The sequence below is a fragment of the Phycodurus eques genome, chromosome 8 (assembly GCF_024500275.1).
Source record: "Phycodurus eques isolate BA_2022a chromosome 8, UOR_Pequ_1.1, whole genome shotgun sequence".
In the NCBI taxonomy this organism is placed as follows: domain Eukaryota; kingdom Metazoa; phylum Chordata; class Actinopteri; order Syngnathiformes; family Syngnathidae; genus Phycodurus; species Phycodurus eques.
In genome coordinates this window covers 22288949-22310806 of record NC_084532.1, presented here as the reverse complement: position 1 = coordinate 22310806, position 21858 = coordinate 22288949, and the positions used below count along the sequence as shown (strand labels likewise).

Genomic DNA, 21858 nt, shown 5'->3' with positions numbered 1-21858 from the left:
AAACATGGAAATCTGTCATGTCCGAGCCAAAAAGTTGGATTTCAACATAACACATAACATCTACTTCGCTACTTTTACAACTCGGAGCCGTAAAGAAACGTTCAAATAACACAAAAAACACCGGTAAAATTAAAATCCACGCTGTAAAAAGGAAAAAGATTAGTTCCATAGTTTTTAAAAAAAAAAAACAACAACAACAACAACAACAAAATGACCGCTATGGACCTGTTCGCTAATGTTTAGCAGCGGTAGCTCGACAAGCTCCTCCTCCGTCTTTTGCTCAACCAGGAAGAAACCGACGACCAACTTGCAGTATTAACTTTTGCGGAAGTGCGTCATCCTCCAGCGAAGACAGCATGTCGTCGCCGCTTCTTCTCCGCGGCTTGTCGTCGTCGCTCGCCGGTTTGCGAGGGGTCGTGGCCGGCTTCGGTGGCACTCGAGGGTGCAAGCAGCAGCACATGGAGGCCGGAGGTGGCGCCCCGGAGGTGGAACTCAAGAGACTGCCCGGGGAGGACGAAGGTTGGACTGTCTAATTAGGAGAAGCGAACATGCTTCAAATCCATGCAAAACACAACAAATGCATTATTATTATTATTATTATTATTATTATGACGACTATTTAAGTCAAATAGCCATATTAACCAGGAGGGCCGGCTGTGAATGAGTTTCAACTTGGAGGGACCCAAGTGAGGATAAACTGTAGAAAATATTTATAATCTGATGAATGGAAAAGTAACTTCTACTTCTAGTAAGTACTTGTGCTTGGGCGACAGAATTTGGGATCAGTTGTAGACATAGATAAAAGTGGGCGCCTCATCATGTTTGTTCTCCAAAAATGATTGGGATTTGTACACTTCTTTTAGTTCTAGTCGCTTCTCTGGCAGCAGCGGTTTGGATCAAGTAGAGACTTGCCTTAATAGAGGCTTTATTGACGTTTGTTGATTTAGTGGGAATCTCATCATGTTTGTTTCCCCAAAATATTTAGGAGAATTACACTCGTCCTAGTTCGATTCGCTACTCGGACAGCAGCATTCTAGAGCAGTTGGGGACTTGTTTTGGCAGACTCGCTTGAGGTTAACAATGTGTGGATTTAGTTGAGACCTACTGATGTTCGTACTTCACAAAAGGTTGGGAATTTTTCCCAAGTCTCCGAGGTCTCGTCGGTACTCAGGCATCAGCATTCTGGACCAGATGGGAGTCTTGTCTTTAGAGACTTTATTGGGGTAAACCAATGTGCAGATCATATTTGTTCTCCAAAAATGTTACGGTCATTTTCCACTGCTCCTAGTTCTAGGCGATACTCGGGCAATAGCATTCTGGACCAGTTGGTGACTTGTCTTAAGAGACTTTCTAGAGGTGTGTGGATTTTAGTGGGAGATTCCTTATGTTTGTTGTCTTGAAAGGACAGTGAGCGAATTTTGGATCAGTTGTATGCAGCAAGTTAACGAATCATTGACTCAAATGATTCTACATTCTTGGATATTCTCTCTCTACTTGAATAACTCCAATTTCAATGTGCTTTTTTTGTTGTTGTCGTAACACGATGTGTTTATTGTGTTTATTTTTATTTTTTTTCAGGCATTGTGGAAGTGCTCATGTGCAGACACAAGGCCCGAAACGCTTTGGGCCGCGTGTTTGTGTCACAGGTGCGTATACACGCATAATGCACACACACACGCGCACGTTGACTTCAGGAAGGCATTGTGTGAGCAGATGAGGGAGCTGGTGTCCATGGTGTCCAGTGACTCGACAGTACGCGTGCTTGTCTTCAGGAGTTTAGTTCCCGGTGTTTTCTGTGCAGGTGAGCGCTGTCAAATAAAGCTCGAGTCAAGTAAAAGCTGTGGAAGTTGTGTGACTTTTGTAATATATTTTGGTTTGAATGAAACAGTTTGACATTTGAAAATGTTGGTGTGTAATTCTCACACTTTTGAGGCAATTTTAATCGATATAAATGTTTGGTTTAAAATTGAAATTATGAGACCAGGCGTGCCCAAAGTCCGGCCCGCGGGCCAAATCCGGCCCGTGTCCAAATTTTCTCCGGCCCGAAGCATCATGTCATAAAATCAATGATATGTGGCCCGCCAGCACAGTTTACCACAGGAAACAATACACACGTACAAAAAAAAAAGGCATTTTATATTTCACCAGAGGGAGGCAGTAGACCTGTGGCTGCACTCTCGTCGCGTGACCCCTGTGTGAACTTTTACCCCTGTGGTATGTTTTTAGCCCATTTCTAAAATGGCAACTGAAACTAAAAAGAGGAAAGCTGACAACGAGGGCCGCCGTGCCCAGGAGGAGTGGATTTTTTCACTGACATACGAAACAACTGTGTCTGCCTAATTTGCCAACAGACTGTGGCTGTTTTCAAATAATTTAATATTAAGAGGCACTACCAGACGAAACATGCTAACTACGACAAGCTAACGGCGAACGAATGCGCCAAAAAACCGAAGCCACTGGAAGCTGTTTTGATAGCACAGCAGCGCTTTTTCACAAGAGCGCGTGACTCAAATGAAAATTCTACAAAGGCGAGCTACGAGTCTCAGTGAATTGATTTTTTGTGATTATCAAACCACAGTTTTGTCAAATTTCTGTCATCTGATTTGACAAATCAGTAGTATAGTCAAATCAGAATAGTATCGTCACTATACTATTCTTTGTCAAAATGCACTGGGATGTGATTTGTTCACACAAAATCAATAAATATGTGTTTCTAAAACATTTCAGTCAACTTTCATAAAATAGTTCATTTGTATTTAATTTATTATTATTTTAACCTTTAACTATCCTGGTAATGCAATCGAAAACAGATTCTCATTTGCAATATCGACCTAGCTGCAGACAGCAAAGTGATACAGTTACATATTTACATGTTAATTTACAATGGTAATGGTTCGACAAATGTCAGGCCCCCATGCATTTTCTCCTGACCAAATCTGGCCCTCTTTGCAAAACGTTTGGACACCCCTGTATTAGACTTTTGACATTTTTGGTTTGAAATTCAAATTATTTTGCCTTTGATGCATATTTTCTAGAAAATGTTGGTTTACAATTCAAATTTTCAAATTGTTGGGAATTTTTGAGGCATAAGGCCTACTTTTTTGTCTTCAGAAAATTGAGTTTGGAATTCAAACAGTTTGATTTTTGAAGCATTTTCTCACATGCAATTTTGGTTTAAAATTGTAATTGCGTAACTATTTTAATTCTGCAAATGCTCACACCCTGGTGAGGATAAGCGGTTCGGAAAATGGATGGTTAGATGTTAAGTTTGAAATTCTAATTGTTGGACCTTGGAAGCATAGTTTTCCAGAATAGCTGGGTTTCAAATAATTTTGGGGGGACTTTTGCAACATATACTCTTTCGGGAATGTTTGTTTTTAAAGTCGTGACCTTTTAAAATTTGGGTTCAAAATTCAAATAATTTTGCCAGAATTTTTGGTTTTAAAATTGAAATAGTTTGACTTTTGAAAAATATGTTTTAAAATTCAAACTGTCGGAGTTTTCAGGCATATTCTGTCAGAAAGTGTTGATTTGAAATGAAACTTTTGAATTTTTTAAATATTGGTTTTGAGTTCAAATTGTTTGCCTTTTCTAGTTTAGGTTTCCAAATGAACTTTGGAACAACCTTTCCCAGAAAACTTGGTTTACACTTCGAATAGTTTGACCTTTGAACATTTTGATTTAAAATTTAGATGACTTGGACTTTTGAAAATGTTGATTTACAATTTTTATTCTTGGACGTTCAAGGCATATTTTCCCATTAAAAATGGTTCAAAATTTGATTTATTTGACATTTGACGCATATTTTTCTTTTCAGAAACTGTTGGTCCAAAATTCAAATTGTTTGTTTTGAGAGTCATAGTTTCCCAAAATTTTGTTTTAAAATTCAAATCTATTATTGTTTGAACTATATATTTGGTTCAAACGTTTGGGGCATATTTTCCCCTTCCATTGCCATTCCACTGTAGTTTTTGCTTTTCCATGCAGGCGCTGACCTGAAAGAAAGAGCTGTGATGAACAACCAGGAGTCAGACCTGTTTGTTCACGGCCTGCGATCCCTCACGACTCAGATCGGTGAGAGAAGAAGAAGAAATGTTTTTCCATTTTTTTTTATTATAAAAACTTGACTTAGCATTTATTTCTACTGTGTTACACAGCCTTGTTGCCCATGCCCACCATAGCAGCCATTGATGGTGTGGCAGTGGGAGGTGGACTGGAGCTGGCCTTGGCCTGTGATCTGCGCACTGCTGGTGAGGGAATTTTTCGCCATTTCAGAACTCGTACTTTGACAAATTCCCACGAGGGATTTTGCCCAAATGACCCCAGCTGGAAGCGGGCATCTTAGAATGACATCATTCCATATTTAGCGTCTGAGAATTGGTATGACATTCGGGCAAGCATTATGAGTCCTCAATTCATTTTTCATTGACATTTAAAATTTTTCCAGAACATTTTCATTTAAAATTGAAACAGTTTTTGACAGTTTTTTTGGGATGTGAAATTAAAATTGCTGCACTTTTGAGCACTTTTGATTTTTTTCATTAAAAAGTCAGACTTTTAACATGTATTTTTCCAGAAAAATATATATATTTTTTAAAAAGCATACAATTCCAGAACATTTTGGTCCACAATTTAAAATGTTTGACATTGGAGGCCCATTTTCCCCCTAGAATTTTAGTTTAAAATATAACTAATTGGATTCTTTTAAATTATGATTTTAAATTCATAGTTTCCTTTTTTTGGGGGGAATTTTTAGTAATATCTTTCCATAAAATGTTGGTTTAAAATTAAATTTGTTTAATATTTGTGACGTATTTTTCCGCACAAATGTTGGTGTTCAAATGTAATTGGTTAACTTTAGAAGCATATTTTCCTAGAATATTTGCGTTTAAAATTCAAATCAGTAGACTTTTGAAAGTGATGGTTCAAAATTCTAATTGTTTGACTTTTGAAAATGTTGGCATGAAGTTCAAACTGTTTGACTTTTCAAGCATATTTTTCCAGAAAATGTTGGTTTGAAATTCAAGTTGTGTTACTTTTAAAAAGGTTGGTTTGAAACTCAAATTGTTTTAACTTTTTAAAAATGTTATTTGAAATTAAAATTGCCTTTTGATGCATACTATTCCATAAAATTAGGGTTTACAATAATGCTGTTGTTGGACCTTTCAGGCATATTCTTCAAGACCACTATCTAAAATTTTTATTGTTTGACTCTTGAAAATGTAGGTTTAAAATTCATATTGTTTGATTTTTGAGGAACATTTTGCCCAGAACATTTTCATTCATAGTTCTACTTGTTTAACTATAAAGGCATCCTTTTTTTACCCAGAAAAGTTTAGTTCAAAATTCAAATTGTATGAATTTTGAATTTTTGAATTTTTTTGAATTTTTCAAAATTCAAATTGTATGAATTTTGAGACATATTAAAAAAAATGTTGGTTTAAAATTCAAATATTTCGACATTTTAGGCAAAAGTAAAATTGACTTTTGCAAATGTTAGTTTGAAATCCAAATTGTTAAAATGAATTCCTTTAATCAGCATTTCTCAAAAACATGTGAGGCGTGAGCTACTATGATTGACAGGCTACCAGTCCAGGTGGTCTTCACACACATTGAGCAGAGTTCTACTTAGGCCTTAACGACGCTCATCATCTCCGACCTTCACTTGTCCGCTTGTTTTTTTTCCAGCGTGTTCCGCACAGATGGGCCTGATTGAGACGACACGGGGGCTGCTCCCAGGGGCCGGTAAGACGTCACGCTCCAAAATATTTTACCAGGGGCAAAGGAAGCATTGACTTTGAGGGTTTTTTTTATTTTTTATTTTTTTCCCCCCTTTCTTTCCACCACAGGGGGCAGTCAGCGGCTGCCTCGCGCTGTGGGCCTGGGCCTGGCTAAGGAGCTCATCTTCACAGGTGGTATCTGAGTGGCGAGAAATACAGTGAACCCCCGTTTATTACGGTGGACACACTCCAGACGCACCCGCGATAGGTGGACCTCTGTAATAAAGAGAAACCAAAAAAATCCTACCACATGCTTTAAACACATTTAAACTTAAAATGGATGCCAGATTAGCACCTTTTTTTTTGTATGCCTACACATAACTACATGTTTGAGCTGCGAAAATATATCTGCTTAAAGCCTCCCGTGGCTGGATTATATCGCAGCTTGCCATGCCACAACGAGGCACTCTAAAGTGCCCACTCCAGCCCGAAGCCCTGGGCCAAGCGCTGGCTGTGAAGTTGGACTCCCCGTCCATAATTCTGCCTCTCTCTGCTTCACGTGCACGCACTCATAGCCGACAACGAGGCACTCTCACACATATGAAGCAGCAACATACATACACAGGCATACTGTATGTTCTCCAAACCAAAGGTTCAACCAAACCGTATAATTTTGTCTAACAAAGGTCTATCTTACTACTTACATATAATACGAAATGACATACAGGGGCTAACGGAAATGACTGCTATTTTAACAAAACACGGAGCAGCAGCTGTTTGTATACAACAGAGTATATAACATGGTACTACACTGACGGCAAACCTATATAAAAACAAAAAACAATTGTTTAAACAAATCTGCTGATAGAGCAGGGGGTGTGAACTATGAACCGTAATATAGCGGGTGGTTCAAAGTACCCCGCAGGGACATGTACAAAATAAGCAGCGTTTCTTATTTCCACTGACAGGGAGACGCGTGGGGGGGCTGGCGGCCGCCGAGATGGGCCTGGTGAACAGAGCGGTGCGGCAGGACCAGACGGGAGAGGCTGCATACGCGGAAGCGCTCGGCCTGGCCAGAGAGATCCTGCCCCAGGTCTGCCTCCACCTTCCCCTCCTCAGACCATTAAATCCTCTGTCAATTTACGCTCCCCCCTTCCCCCCTCTTCGCGTCTTTCTCTGCGGGCTTCTGTCGTTCCGTATTTCTTCTACTCCAGCTCAGACGCCCGCAGTCAGCAAGGCCACATTTGCAGCCGACTAGAGAAATGGGCCAACCATAGCGTACACACAAGCGCACTACAATATACTGTAGTGCACCCAGTCAAAGCATATGAAATACAAATATTTGACAGAAAAAAAACATTTCTCAATTCAACGACAGTAAATCCTCAGCTTTGCAAGGGAAAGGGACTGTGCCCTGCCACAAATAGCGAAAATCCACAAGTAACTGATGCCCACGAAAAAAGGCTTGTAGATGCCACAAGAGCGCGACAGAACTATTGTGTAAAGTTTCTTGATACCAAGATGCCACCAGTTGGCGTCAAACAGTGGCACCATCCAAATAGGAAATCGTGGGCCTCAGTATTTCCAGAAAATGTTAGTTTGAAAGTCAATTTGTTTGATTTTTGATGTTCGTTTGAAATTCAAATAGTTTCACTTTGAAGAATGTTTCTTTCCCAGAAACTTGTTTTAAAATTCCAATTATTTGACATTTGAACCATATTGTTGCTAAAAGGTTTGGTTAAAAAATCAGTGTTTGACTTTTCAGGCGTTTTTATTTTTTCCAGAAAATGTTGGTTTGATGTCTTTATTGACTTTTGAAAATGTAGGTTTCAAAGGTGACATTGTTTGACTTTAAATGCATTTTCCTTTTTGGGGTGGGTGGTCAATTCCAAAGTGGTTTATTGCTAGTTTATTCCCGCTTATTCAAGAATTCTTTGGGTTAAAAATAGGCCTAACGACACCACTGGTTTTCTCCATCGATCCACCTTCTTTCTCGTTTCTGTGAGCACACCTAGCTACACTTAAAATGAGGATGATTTAATCCAAGTCTTGTTTGACTCAAGTGAAATGATCAAACTGTCCCCCAGGCTCCCATTGCTGTGCGGCTGGCCAAAGAGGCAATGAACAGAGGCATGGAGGTACACAAGTTGTTTATTATTGTTGTCGTTTTACACCAGCTGTGTGCCATGACTGACATTTGACTCTTTCTAGGTTGACATCACTTCAGCAATGGCCATCGAGAGGATGTGCTACGCTCAGGTAAACGACGACTGCACTTGTTCGGAGTTGGATTGCGTTGGATCTCGTTAGATTGCGCAGGTGTACCTAATAAAGTGGTTGGTGTATCGACAATTTCAGGTCATCCCGACGCGGGACAGACGGGAGGGAATGGCGGCCTTCATAGAGAAGAGACCCCCAAGATACATTGGCGAATAGGCTGTTTTTATTTTTTGGGGACGAATCACTTTTTTTTTTTTTTTGTCTCTTCGTGCTTGGCACAACCAACACTAACTCATTTGGAATCAGTCCAAAATATGTATACGTATGAGACGAACTGGCGAAATAAAACTGAAAATGTGTATTGTTTTTTTCCTGATTGGAAAACATGATCAATAACACCCAAAGACAATGAACTCATGGTGTTACTTGGTGCGACAGGCACTAAATCGTTCAGGAAACAGTCAAAAATGTCGTCACATATGACACGAGTCAACTAAATAAAACTGTAAATATATGCGTGATTGTGTGATCTTTATTTCCTAATTGGAAATCATGACCAATTGTACCAAAGTGGATACTTGCATCTTGTTTAGTTTTTTTTATTAAAATGACTCAAATCATCACAAACAAAATAAGCGTACAATAATATGTGATGCAACCTTTAAGCTAATACAGTTTGTCTTTTACAGCGTATTTACACATTCCATTACCGCTTTGAAGCTAACAAACGTGCTCACACATGGTGTATAAGAGAATAAAATTGTAACATGACAAGAATAAAGTCAAAGTGATGATGTTTATTAGAATAAGAGAATACATCGTCACGTCGCAAGTATAGTCGTAGTTTGAGAATAAAGTAATTATGTTGCAAGAATAAAGTCTTAACATTACAAAAAATAACGTGAAGCTGAGAAAGTCGCTACGTCAGAAGAATATAGTTGAAACAATATACATTTCAAGAATAAAGTCGGAGGATTATGAGAAAAAAATAGCACCAAGTTACCAAAATGACAATAAATATGGCAATAAAGCAGTGAAGTTATAAGAAGAAAGTCGTAAACGTTACAAGACGACAGTAACATTGAGAATTATGCCGTAATGTACTAATAAAGTCGTAAACGTTACAAGACGACAGTAACATTGAGAATTATGTCGTAATGTACTAAGAATGAAGTCGGAACATTACAAGAATTAAGTTGTAATGTTGCGTGTTTAAAGCCTGGAAGTTGTGAGAATTTCTTTTTCGTATAACTTACGATTTCATTCTCAAAATATGGCAATTTTGATCTTGTAACTCTTGTAATATGTTTCAAAGTTATAATAGCAGAATAAAATCATACATTCACCCACATACCCACGACCTCTGAACTGTGAGGCGGTGGTGCTAACCAATCGGCCGTGCCGCCCTGTGATGCAAAATTACGAGAATAAAGTCACATTTTTCGCAAACTTTTTGCGTCAATTCAACAAGATTGTTAAAGTTGTCCAACTGTTTTTCTTAGCATTTTCGGACTTTTTTTTTTTTTTGTCAATTCCCAAAATTTGTAACATTGCATTTATAAAGTCGTAAAATTATGAGAATAAAATCATGCTTTGAGAAAAAAGTTTTGGACATTTTATGAGGGAAAAACTATGAGAATGTTAGTTGCGTAAAATTTCTGCCATTTTCTCCTAATATGACAACTTTATTTTTGTAAAATGAAGACTACCTCCTAATATTACACTTCATTCTCCACTGTTTTTTTGCGTAAAATTACCAATTTTTTTGGGTGGTATTTCGACGTCACATTAATAAACTCAAAATGTCGCGAGTGCATTTTGAGAGAAAAAGTTCAATTTAGAGAATCCAGCAGTTATGAGAATAAAGTTGTAATGTTATGAAGAAAAATAGGCAACTTTCTGGAGTTGTGTAAAAATTCCACCTCATAAAATTATAACTTTCTCCAGATATCACAATTCATTGTCAACCGTTGTTCTCGTAAAATTACAAATTATTCTCTGTGGTATTTTGACTTTATACTGTAACCAAAGCATATTTACACATGCATCACTCCATCGATTAAACTGTTGTCATTCTGTAGTCTACAATACATTTTTCACCTCAGTTTCCTATTCTTTGTTTTCTCATTTGACAGCACCTAAGTATTATTGCGGCATGCTCCAGCTCATCAAACAAGAAAGGAGAAAAAATAAAATAAAAAATCTCATAGACTTTGAAGCATACTTGCAACATTCGTATGTGACATAAATTAGGTTTGTGTGCAAACAACTGCATCCTCTCTGTCCATTTATTTATACATGAGACTCACTCGAGTCTTGCAGGATTGGTTACCTGAAAGAGATGAAGAATTTGACACCATCAGAGGGACCTTAAAATTTGTTTTTGTTTGTTAATTTGGAGGGTTCCCGTATCTTTATTTTGTATTTTAGCATATCATTTAAGAAAAATGAAAATGTTAATGAACAATACTTGTTGAGAATGGTATCACTTCTGCTTCAATTTGAGCCAGGAAAAACGCTAAAAATATAAATAGTTTTTACCCTGGTGTAGCTTATAGCGGTGGCGGGCGAGCAGCGGTGGGCCGGCCCGTGCGTGCCCGATGGCGCTCCAGGCTCTCCAAAATGCTCTCCGTAAGCTGCCCGACGTCCGGGTGCGTTTGCGGGTTGGCGTGCACCCGTTCCAGCTGCTGCAGGCCGCCTTCCTCCAACAGCATACTGCAGTAGCGCCCGGCTGTGCGTGCCCACGCACAAACAACAGTACAAACACACATAACTCACAAATATTCATAATCTAGTGAACCCCTGCCTAGTCGCGTTTCACCATTAGCAAACTACTTTCTGTCCTTTCATCTGTAAGCCATTTATTAGATTTTTTTTTTAAGGGTAATGTTGTAAGATATGTTTGAATATACACAGGGTGGGTGAAAAGTAGCTAGGTATTAGAAATTGCTTGTATAATTCTGAAAACATGTTCAACAACCACTAACGTGGATTTTCTTTTTGTCTTTTCCTTATTGTCCTTCAGAAAGTCGTTCATTCCATCCGTGGCCATTTGAGGAAAATGATGCCACTGGTGCCGATGTTGAATTATGACGACATACTTTAATTTTCCCATGTAATGAAGAACATGTCTCATTTGTTTAAATAAATTTGAAGTTGACATCATTTAGATTTTATAAACTATTTTCAATACCTACTGTTGTTACTTTTCACGCACCCCGTATACTGTGTGAATATGTGATTGGGAATCACAGTTTGGGGTAAATTTAGGGTTTAAACTAATAATATTGATGATTATATATATTTTTTTTTAAAAACTAAAAACTTTAGGGCTGTATCCATTATAGAGTTTTCACTATATGTGTCATTAAATTGGACAAAATTTAAGAAAACGGACCAAAATTTTGTCTTAAGTATTGTTTTAAACAAACAAATCACAGGTTCTTCATGCATTGTGCTGTGTTATTCTGTTTTTGTAAATACAGTGTAACCTCTGTTCACAAATGACTCAGCCACAAACAAAACAGTTTACAAACAAGATTTCCAATTTTCAAACACGTGGCTTTGGTTCACGAACAAAATACACTTGAAATAATCGATGAACCTCCCAGCCATTTTTGATCCGTTTGTCGTGGATGTCATTAGATGGTGCGTGTGTACCTAATGAAGTGTCCAGTGATTGTACATGGTCTCTCACCGTTCTTGCTGCAGACATGCTGCATTGCCCACGCAGCCCACAGCTGGACGCCTGGCGTATGGAAGCACTCCAGCAGAGGAAAGAAGGGATTAAACGACCTACAGGACAACACACGTGCAATATTATGAGCAATATTCTAATGTACTCTGATATCTTTGAAAGCCTTTAGATGTTATTCCCTATGGAAAGCCGTTTGACCATTTATTCGATATCCTTGATATCCATCTTAAGGTCCATGTACTAGTCCACTCTTTGTCCTCACTAGTAAGACAATTCAGCACGAGGGGAACAACTAGGGAGCACTAGTAGAATGACTGTCTTTTCCAAGTGTGTTTTTTTTTCTTCCCCCCCACTACTACTTCCACGAATGTGCTCCACTTGTTAGACTAGTATCACTCACTAGTAGCCTCCTGGACCCTACAGTAGAACTAAAATGCCCACTACTGTAGTAATTTTGCCTCACTAGTAACATGTAGGTGTCCTACTAGTAAGCAAAAAGTTGTCCTACTCGTGAGCAAAAATGTCATACAGTAGTGGAAGGCAGTATTGGGGAGAAAAAAAACATTACTAGTAAGACAATCATGCTAAAAGTGCACCCTAGTGCTCTTTAATGTCTTACTAGATAATAATAAAAAAAGTTATTTTACGAGTACGCCTTTTGCCCTCACTAGTAGGACAACTTGGGCATGCTAATAGGAAAACTATATCTCACTACTACGACTATGTCTTACTTGTATTCCTAATGACAAAATTCTACTAGTTAACAGCGAGCGCATCACTCGTAGTAGTGGTGCAGTTTTTTCCTCATTAGTAACACGTAGTTCTACTAGTAACCACCATAATGGCCAACATTAAAATAGTCACACAAAAAATTTAAATACAGAAGCTGACGTTTTAGTCCTAAAAATGTAAAAAGTTAAATACAACTGAACTGTACTTGTAAAAAAAATGGACTGTACTTGCGAAGTTAAAAAAAATAAATAAAATAAAATAAAATAAAAAATAAAAAAAAAACAGTGCAGTACTGGATTTAACAAAAAGTTTCCATAAGATGTTGCATAGCTACAGGCTTCGATCTAATATGTTTGATTATATTTAATTCAGTGATTTCTTCCCCCCCCGCATACCACTAGTGAATTGTCTTACTAGTGAGGCCAAAGGAGTACCGGTACATGAATTTTAAACTGGAAATCAAAGATCTCGAATAAATGCTTAAGCGGCTTTCCATAATTCCGTACCTGTAAGCTACCATCTCGCAGTTGGGCGCTGGCCACTTCATGATGACGTTGTGCTAGCAAGAAGATCAACGTGTCGGACTTTTTTTGGTTCGCTTTTGTTGCGCGCATTTTCCCGGTCGACCGCTCTTACCAGCTGCTCCAGCAGGGAGAACCTGAGTTCGGGGCCGAGCGTCCACGCGTCCTTCCCGCGCGATGTCAGGTGCGCCAGGATGCCGGCGGCGAAGTAGCTCACCTCCACTTCAGGGCTGTGAAGGAGAGTGCTGATGTGGTCCAGGAAGGTGTGCACCATCAGCTCACAGTGCAGCTCACCCACCTCCGCTATGTTGTTCTAATACAGGACAAGAAGGCAATTCAGTGAAACCCTCAATACCCGCTGTCTGGCATTCACAAATTCATAGATTTTTATTTTGAATCCATCCTCCGTTATTTGCTCAGTCAGACTTGCCTATTCCGTTTTTGTGCTCAGGCCAGAGCAAAACTATTACTTTGGCACCATCTAGTGGAATCTGGTTGTTGTTGTTGGGTTCTATCCGTTGATAGTGTTGAGATGTTAGATGATATAGCGTCTGATTTTCGCCATTTGCAGCAAGGTTTGGTCCCTATAACACTAACAGTGTACTGTGGTCCCCATCAGTAATAGTCATTGTTACAATGCAGAAACGTATGCCAGTGAGTATTTTTATATGCTCTGTTTGTGTTCTGTAGCTTAAAGAAGCAGTTGTTTGAAGGTTTATAATTACTGTAACTTCGATGCTCATTTCTGTTAGCCCATCTATGGTGTTTTGCATTATATGTGAGTATTGAGCTAGCAGACAGTCATACACAATTATAGTTTGGTTGAACATTTTGAAAATATACAATGTTAAATTCTCTTCTGTTTTTTTTGTGTCAGTTTTACAGTAATCTTCAAATGGGAGGATGTGTGTGTGTGTGTGTGTGTGTGTATAAGTTAAAATGTGTTTAAATCATTAAAACAAGTATTTTTATTTGGTCACTCTATATCACGGGTGGATGTTGAACCGATCTCCCTGGATAAGTGGAGGTTCACTGTAAAGAATGTTTGCATGTTTTCATGATGGTGCCTGTCTTTTTAATAGGGTCCTAAAATAGAAGTTGCTCACCAACAGGCCGAGAACCTTCTGTTGAATGGACGACTCGTTAGGGAAGGACTGTGGAGAAAGGCCAAAGCAAGTGAGTCACGCTTCCCCCATAGGCATACAGTACATTAATAGGAGATAATGTGGCATGGCTATATTGATCGTGTGCATGATTAATAGTTCTACCGCGTATGCTGCACAGAATTTTGGACTATTTGATACAGTACCAGTGTGGAACCAAAACGTAAAACTGAAAAGGATCCCAACTTAAAATATTATTACAATGGCACGCTTGGGAAGAAAAAGTTGTGCTTGCTTATTTGTAATGTTAAAAAAATAGCTGTAAATGTTACAAGAGCACTGCACTTTGCACAACTTGGTGTTTTCTAACAAGGAGCTGAATGGCCCCCCAAGGACATCCACTTCTATTCCTTTCTGTGACTCTTCCAGTCACAATCTGCTGATGACACTGTGAGTCTCTAGGCACTTTTTCCACTTGCCTCTGAGAATGGCGAGGGACTTTGCAAAAAGTATTGAAACACTGAACAAGTGGATGTGTATTCAGAAGTTTAGACAAGGTTAAATTAAATTAACCTTCGAAGTTTAGTGCATTTTAGGTTCAACCTGAAATGCAACCCAAAAGTCCAATATCCCGAACTTTTTGTCAGTTGTGTTTGTAATTATACAAGAGGTAAGTTGCGAGAATGAACTTAAAATGTTGCGAAACTTAATTTGTACAGTCACAAGAATCAAGTTGTAATATTACCAAAAAAAGCTGTATTGTTACAAGAACATAGTTGTAATTATATGAGTAAAGTTAAAACAAAGTTGTAATGTTAACAGAATTAAATCACAAAGTTTTTGAAATTGAGTTTGGAAATCATGTAATGTCATGAGAATGAATTTGTGAAGCTACGAGAATAAAGTTGGAATGTTACTAAAATAGTTATGTTACGAAGATAGTTGTCACGTATGGATTATGATATTTTTTATGTACAGGTCCATCTCAAATTAGAATGTCTGTAGTTTAATTAAAAAACTCATTATATAAAGTACATTCACCACACAAAATAAACTATTTTATGATTCTAAGTTATTGTTTTAATGCTTTTAGCTTACAGCTAAGGAAAACCCACATTTTACCATCTCCCAGAAATTACAATGTTACATAAGAAACAGTCAAAAAGATTTTACTACAGAAATGAGGTTGCAATTGGCCTTCTGAAAAGTATTTTCTTGTGTTGAGTGAGTCCGTATAATTTATGAGTATCACTTTTCGAATTGCAATGCTGAAATACAATGAACTCCCCAACAGTATTCTAATTTATTGAGATGTACGTGTATACTATAGCTAAAAACTGCACTTTTGTTGACAACGGAGTGGGTCTGCTCTGTACCTCTAGAACCTTAATGAACAGGTCTAGTCCTTGATTCTCAATAAAATGGCGGCAGGTTGTCGGCGACTCATCGGTTAGGTTCCAAAGGGCGCTCAGGGTGAATTTGAGGGTGGCATCCACTATGCCCTGAGTGGCCTTCTGACAAACAATGTGGAGCAATTGCTGCGGGGGGAGCAGACGGTGTATTAAAACCATAAAATTTGACCACTCTAACTAAAATTGTATTTCTTTTTTTTACCTTGACAATGAACAACTCTGCTCCCAGCTGAGCCGTTTGCTCTGTGGACAGCTGGGGAAGATATTTAGAAGTTAAATATTAAAAAAAAAAAAAACAACAACAACAACAACAACAAAAATAATAAGAAACATACAAGCATACCTTAGCAGCCAGTATGGAAATGATAGCCACAGCCATCCTCTGCATATTCTGGTCCTCGTGATTGCAGAGCCACTGCATTACCAGTTTAGCTGCCTCAAACCTTGAAAATGAGCACCAAAAAAAAAAGGGTCTGTTTCAAAGGCTGCATTATTGTAAACGTCTGTACCTAATGATTCGGCCGGTCGAGCGTTCACTTCCTACCTGTTAAATGGGACCTCTTGTAAAATGTGGTCGCTGCAGAGAGACAACAGACAGTTCTTCTGCAACTGGAAAACAGAGAGGAACATGATGTTGGCTCATTGTTTGCACACTTTAAGTGGTTGACCGCTGAGCCCATTTCACCCGCGTTGCTAACCAAAACACAAACCCCAAGAAAGAGAAGCCTCTCTCTACCTGCTGGTGGTTGGGGAACGTTCTCATGGCCTCCAGCAGGAGCTGAGTGACGGTGCTGAGCAGGCGGACCGGCATCCTGACCGCCAGGTCCTGCTTGGTCAGGTTGAAGACGCAGGCGCTCGCCGCCAGCTGGACGTTGAGCGTGGCCTGGTGGTTCTTCATGCCGAGGACCACCAGCTGGGGAGACATTTTTCAGTACAAGACCATCAATGAGGAACAGAGAGTGACACAGGCGTGCGCGTCCGCACCTTTAAAATGTCCGGCCGAGGCTTCTCCATGACGTGCGTGAGGCTGAAGAGGTGAAAGAGCGCTTCTCTCACGAAGCCCTCCCGTTCGCTGTAGCGGCGCAGCGCCTCGCAGATCTGCGTTTCGTTGGCTTCCCCAGTCACCTGTTCAAACGGACACAAACAATATATCTTTATGTCTTTGCTATCTATGCCATTTGTAGGCAAACTTTCTTGTGTTTGATTTTTTAATAACAGATAGGCCATGATTAAACTGTATCCACCTGTTGCAATTCATACAAGACTAGTATTTACATCAACAGGTTTATAGATTTCACTAAGAGTGCGTACATTTGTGAGTAAAATAGGACGAGATCATAAACAGGTCTACAGATTTCACTAAGACTATGTAAATTTGTGCGTAAATTGAGTCAAGATCATCATTATTTTTTTAAATAATTTGTGTGACAATTTTAGTCGGTGTGCTGTGAGATTTTTGTAAATGTAAATGATGTGCTTTGGCACAAAAAAGGTTGGGAAACACGAGGCTAATGTATGCCACGCCAGAAAAAATAAATAAAAATAATAATAATAATAATAATAATAATCCTACTTTAAGGTTTCCTTCTCCGGAAAGGAAGTCGGAAAAACCGGCGTCTGTTGCCAGAAGTCCCACAAATGTCATTTGCGGTCTCTCGTCTACAAACGCCTTCAGAGCTGTGTCGGTAACCTGCAAAAAGACACCTAACTGTCAGCAAAGTTCACATGGCATTTTTTAAAGGGGACATACGATGGAAAATGTACCTTTTAATGGCTTGTACAGGGTGATTGAAAAGTAACTCCCGATTTTAAAATACTTATAATTTATTCTTATGTTGTAATATTTTTCTCATTTTTTTTTTTGTATGTTCCATGATTAAAGGAGCAAGTCTATACTACCAAAGCAACGACTTTGGCGAGAAGTTACGTCTTCCCATTCCACAAGAGTTCCTTGTGAAATCAGTTAATGCGGTTCCCAAGCGGCTTTAGAAACTGGTGGCTAATGCTGGCGCCCATATCGAATTTTACATAAAACTCCATGCAATACACTTTCTTCTCAAGTTCATTTATTGTAAGAATTCCAGTTCAGAAATAATTTACAAGTACTTGAAAATAGGGAGTTACTTTTCAATCATCTGGTATACAAAAAGTCCCCAAAAAATTAAGTTGGCAATGAGTAGCCGCTCGCTTCATTGCAACACCCTAGCTCCGGCCATGCGTTATGGGCGTATCGAGTTACCGTTCAGTGATTTTCGTACGAAAATACAGACGTAACATTTGAAATCTTTCTGTATCCAAAGCTTGCTCATAACACAAATCCAAAAAGGGTAAAAACAATTATATTTTGACCGAGCGATGGCGCCAAGGACGACATAAAAAAAAAATCAAACAGGCTAGACTTTTCATTATGTGTCGTAGGGCCAAATCGTTGATCAACTGTATGCATCTTGGCCCGATAAAGTTTGGGAAACACTGAAAAACAAATTGATTGATTTGAGATTCGTGCTTTTCATTGGACAGTGTTTCAAAAATATAACAACAAAAAAAACACTGTATTCCTTTGGGTTACCTGTTTCCTTCCCGACACATCCAGAGAAACGAGAGCCGGTAGTATGCCGGGTTGTCCGAGCAGTTGCCGAGCGACATCGGAGGTGAACTGTTTGTCATCGCTGATGTCCAAATGCTGTGGGTAAACGGAAGCATATAAAAGAAGTTACAAAAGTTGGACCCTCGGCGCGGTGCTCCACACCCGCTCACCTGCAACACGTCCAGCTGGCCGATGACGCCCAGCAGCTGCGCGGTGCTCATCTCCAGCCTCTTCAGCTGGTGCAGCGTGAGCGAGCGCAGCCTCTCCTTCAGGCCCAGCAGCGGGTTGAGGTTGGTGACCGACGTGTTGGACAGGTCTAGGCTCTCCAGACGGGGCAGGGAGCACACGTCGGCCAGACCCGAGTCGTAGAAGTCCACGTTGGCCAGGGAGAGCGAGCGTAGGCCCTGGAGGGCGCTGAAACCGTGGGGGCTCGGCTCCTCCAGAGAGGACATGGTGAGCCCCGTGAGCACCAATCGCTGGAGGGACTCCTGTGCGGGGAGAAACGCACATGGGTTGTCCTTGTAGGGAGTGCGTACAGGCAAGCGGAGGCCACACATAGAGCTGAGCCACATCGTTTTCGGTACAATCGTGCTCACCATTATTGGCACCCCTTCATTTTTTGCATAACCTGTGTAATGTACCAAACTTATTGTTAAATATATTGTAGAAGTTATCATTTATTTGCTAAGGTTGCATTAGTATTATGGACGATTTTGAGAAAGGAAGATGTCTCGCCTTCAAGAAGACGACTCAGCAGGAATCATCCGATAGAAGGGCGCCTTGACCAAGGACGTGGCAGGTGTTGGTCTCATGTCTTCACCTTGAAACCCTCCCCTTAGTGTGTTGTGTCTTGTAAGCTTAGTATGTTATGTCTTGTAAAACCTCCCTATGTCAAATAAATACAGAAGCGACGGGAGAGATTGTTTAGAGCGTGATGAGAGGCTGTAATCTGAACTATCTCCCATACGCCCTCCTCATGAGCAAAAGAAACCAGCGTCTTCATTCCTTTTGTATCTATTTTTATAGGTGTTGGGTGAGATAGATCCAACACTTATACCATCAGAATCTTTTAATTGGAGTTCCAAAGTAATTTATCCCAAAAAGCAGCAATATTGGCTCCCCCCCTCTTAATATCGGGTTGCACACCTTTTGATAGGGATGATAGCTTCCAAATGTTTTTCTTGTATCCATCTATAAGCTTTTTGCACTTCTCAGGTGGTATTTTCTCCCACTCTTCCTTTGTAATTTCTTCTAGCTCTTAAACATTTGCAGGGTTCTTTTCCTCAGTGGAAGATTTCAGCTCCCCCAAAGATTTTCAATTGGATTGAGTCAGGACTCATTGCTGGCCATTTTAAAAGAGTCATTTTTTCCCCCTTTTCAACCAATCCTGTGTGCTTTTGCTTTGGGCCTTTGTTTTGCTCGAGGACCCATGATCTTCGCCTCAAACCAACTTTTCGTACACTGGGTATGACATTTCACTCTAAAATCTCTTGATCATTTTCTTATTTCATGATACTTGTGATACAATCAAGGCCTCCAGTACCAGATGTAACAAGCAGCCCCACAGCATTATGGCTCCTCCACCATGCTTTATTATTGGCAGGGTTGTTCTTTTCCTTAAAGGCTTCATTGCGCTGTCTGTAAATGTTTGTGTGCATTGCTAAAAAGTTCTATTTTTGTTTCATTTGTCTGTAAAAATGTGCTCATCATTTGCTCTTTTGTATCAAACACAAGTTTGCTACAGAAAAATGTATTTTCAATTGATTAATTTTCTTCAGGAGCTATTGCACATTTAGTACTTAGACTTCAAGGGTGCAAATAATGGTGAGCACGACTGTAAATTCAAGCACATTTTAAGCAATTAAAAACCTTTTTTAAAAACGTTTCCAGTACTGTAAACTTATATGTCTCCAATTATACGAACACATATATATTACAGCTTAAAAGTGTTGTAGGGGGTGCATACATTTTCATGCACTATCCTTTTCCAGACCCATGAGGGAACCTGAAATAGAAAAGAACCCCTTGCTTTAAAGCCTGTGAAAAGTTAGATTACCCCCCCAACCCACACACACACACACACACACACACACATATATCCTTTCTTACCTGGCAGTATTTGTTGGTGGCCAGCCCGTGGAGAATGTCGGGGATGGTGAGGTCGGCGTTGACCCGTGCGGCGTCCAGCTCCGACAACCTGTGAGGACAGAGGGCTCGCTGGAAGGCCTCTGCGGATATGCGCGCCGTGCGGACGCACGCACGCCTCAGCCGCAGGTACTCGCAGTTCCGGAACACGCCCACCGTGCTGTCGTTCAGCAGACCTGTGATGGATATGTGCAGTTTTTTTAACTTCATTACAAGTTGAATTTTGCATACAGGGAAATCCATCCCATTTAAATGGATCCTTATATTAAAATACCGCAATTGGAACCGACGTCGACACAGGAATTTAAAATTGTATTTACTTAAAAAAAAAAAAAAAAAAAAAAAAAAAGGACATTATTTCAAATTGACAGCAAAGAAAACGCAAAAACATAAAATGATTATGATTCTGTGACTGGTTTGGTACGTAACAGAAAGAAAATGCTCATCCTTGTTTTCCAAAGTAAAAAGTGATGTTTGCCCGATGCTTTTCTTATTTTGATTAAACACAAAGTCAATCAGTCTGCTTTCAAGGAGGAGAACAAAAATCTGAGAATATTTACTAGGGATATTCGATACCACTTCTTTTCGAGACCGAGAGACGAGTACTGTCCCTTTAGCACTCACCGATATTGCTCCTGAATACCGTTACCGCAATTTTAAGTCAAAAACAATTTCTGAAACGATTAACCAATTTCCAAAATAGTTCTCAATGAATTTGATAATCGGTTAATTGTAAATGAATCGCTTAATTGTTGCACGTCTCGTACCCAGTGTGAGTGCTTTAGCCACATCAGGTGATGTTGTGTGTTTACCCTCGGTTGCCATTTTGGCCAAGAGCTGGTCTGCGAGCTCCTGGGGGAAGAGCACAGCTTCCCTGAAACACAGGGACCCGTCGGCGCGCTTCACGCACAAGCACTCCAGGTTCTGGCTGACGAAGGTGAGGCACAGGTCCGTCAGGCCCGCCGGGGACGATTCGTCCTGCGGACCACACAGCAACACCTCGTCCGGCACAGAAATCAGTCGAAGGTGAAGCCGAATGAGAGAGAAAGCAAAACCTACCGTGTCGAGGAAACTGGAGGCCATCGTTGAGAAACTATTTCCGCTTATGCGACAGGGAAAGTGTTACCCTCTCAGGCTATAGAGTGGCTCCAGCTTGGCCGGTCCTTTTTCGCCAGAACGCCGGGCTGACTGGTGGGGGTAAACGGCCTGTGAAGCTAACTAGCTAGCTCACTTGTTGTCGCCTCCGCTCGCTCTCGGAGCCACAGCGTCGACGGCTGTCCACTTTGCAGCAAGTCATTTTTGAGGATTGTTTTACAGTCTGTATTTTATGTCAACAAAAAACGGTGTTAGCCCCTCTTTATGGGGTTAAGCGAGAAAGTAGTCAGGTCTATTTCTGACGTGACAGATCACAGATATGAACAGAAGACTCGATATGGCAGCGGGCTGTCGCAGCCCGGCTTAGCGACGTGCCTACGTAGCGGCCACGTTGGTGGAGACAACTTTCCCATCAACGGTAATCAGAATCAGAATCAGAATCATCTTTATTTGCCAAGTATGTCCAAAACACACAAGGAATTTGTCTCCGGTAGGTGGAGCCGCTCTAGTACAACCGACAGTCAAGTTACAGAACACTTTGGGGACATAAAGACATTGACAAAAAACAATTGTGCAAAAAGATGCAGAGTCCTCTAGCACTTAGAGCAGTTCGAATGACTAATATT

The 21858-nt window shown here is 40.1% G+C and overlaps 2 protein-coding genes across 7 annotated transcripts; one reads left to right on the top strand and one right to left on the bottom strand.

Moving 5' to 3' along the window:
• The first annotated feature begins 297 nt into the window (after positions 1-297).
• Positions 298-8448, top strand: LOC133405952 (enoyl-CoA hydratase domain-containing protein 2, mitochondrial-like). The gene is made up of 11 exons (XM_061683057.1): positions 298-519; positions 1579-1646; positions 1714-1801; positions 3988-4074; positions 4158-4250; positions 5689-5745; positions 5850-5912; positions 6689-6813; positions 7808-7858; positions 7932-7979; positions 8079-8448. The coding sequence occupies exons 1-11, from the start codon at positions 357-359 to the stop codon at positions 8154-8156; spliced, it is 921 nt and encodes a 306-aa protein (XP_061539041.1). The 5' UTR covers positions 298-356; the 3' UTR covers positions 8157-8448.
• Positions 7819-21716, bottom strand: zyg11 (zyg-11 family member, cell cycle regulator). Of its 6 annotated transcripts, XM_061683051.1 has the most exons (19): positions 21197-21715; positions 20905-21115; positions 20102-20313; positions 19959-19997; positions 18163-18480; positions 17975-18088; positions 16979-17095; positions 16390-16530; positions 16142-16318; positions 15950-16014; positions 15749-15848; positions 15608-15658; positions 15370-15531; positions 13997-14044; positions 13006-13203; positions 12876-12928; positions 11638-11735; positions 10482-10671; positions 7819-10272 (listed from the first exon to the last, which is right to left on the bottom strand). In XM_061683051.1, the coding sequence occupies exons 1-18, from the start codon at positions 21218-21220 to the stop codon at positions 10493-10495; spliced, it is 2307 nt and encodes a 768-aa protein (XP_061539035.1). In that variant the 5' UTR covers positions 21221-21715; the 3' UTR covers positions 7819-10272; positions 10482-10492. The 6 variants fall into 6 exon arrangements, with proteins under 6 accessions (XP_061539035.1, XP_061539032.1, XP_061539034.1 ...); XM_061683048.1 differs by having other exon boundaries at positions 20905-21716; XM_061683050.1 differs by having other exon boundaries at positions 20950-21715.
• Positions 21717-21858: the final 142 nt, after the last annotated feature.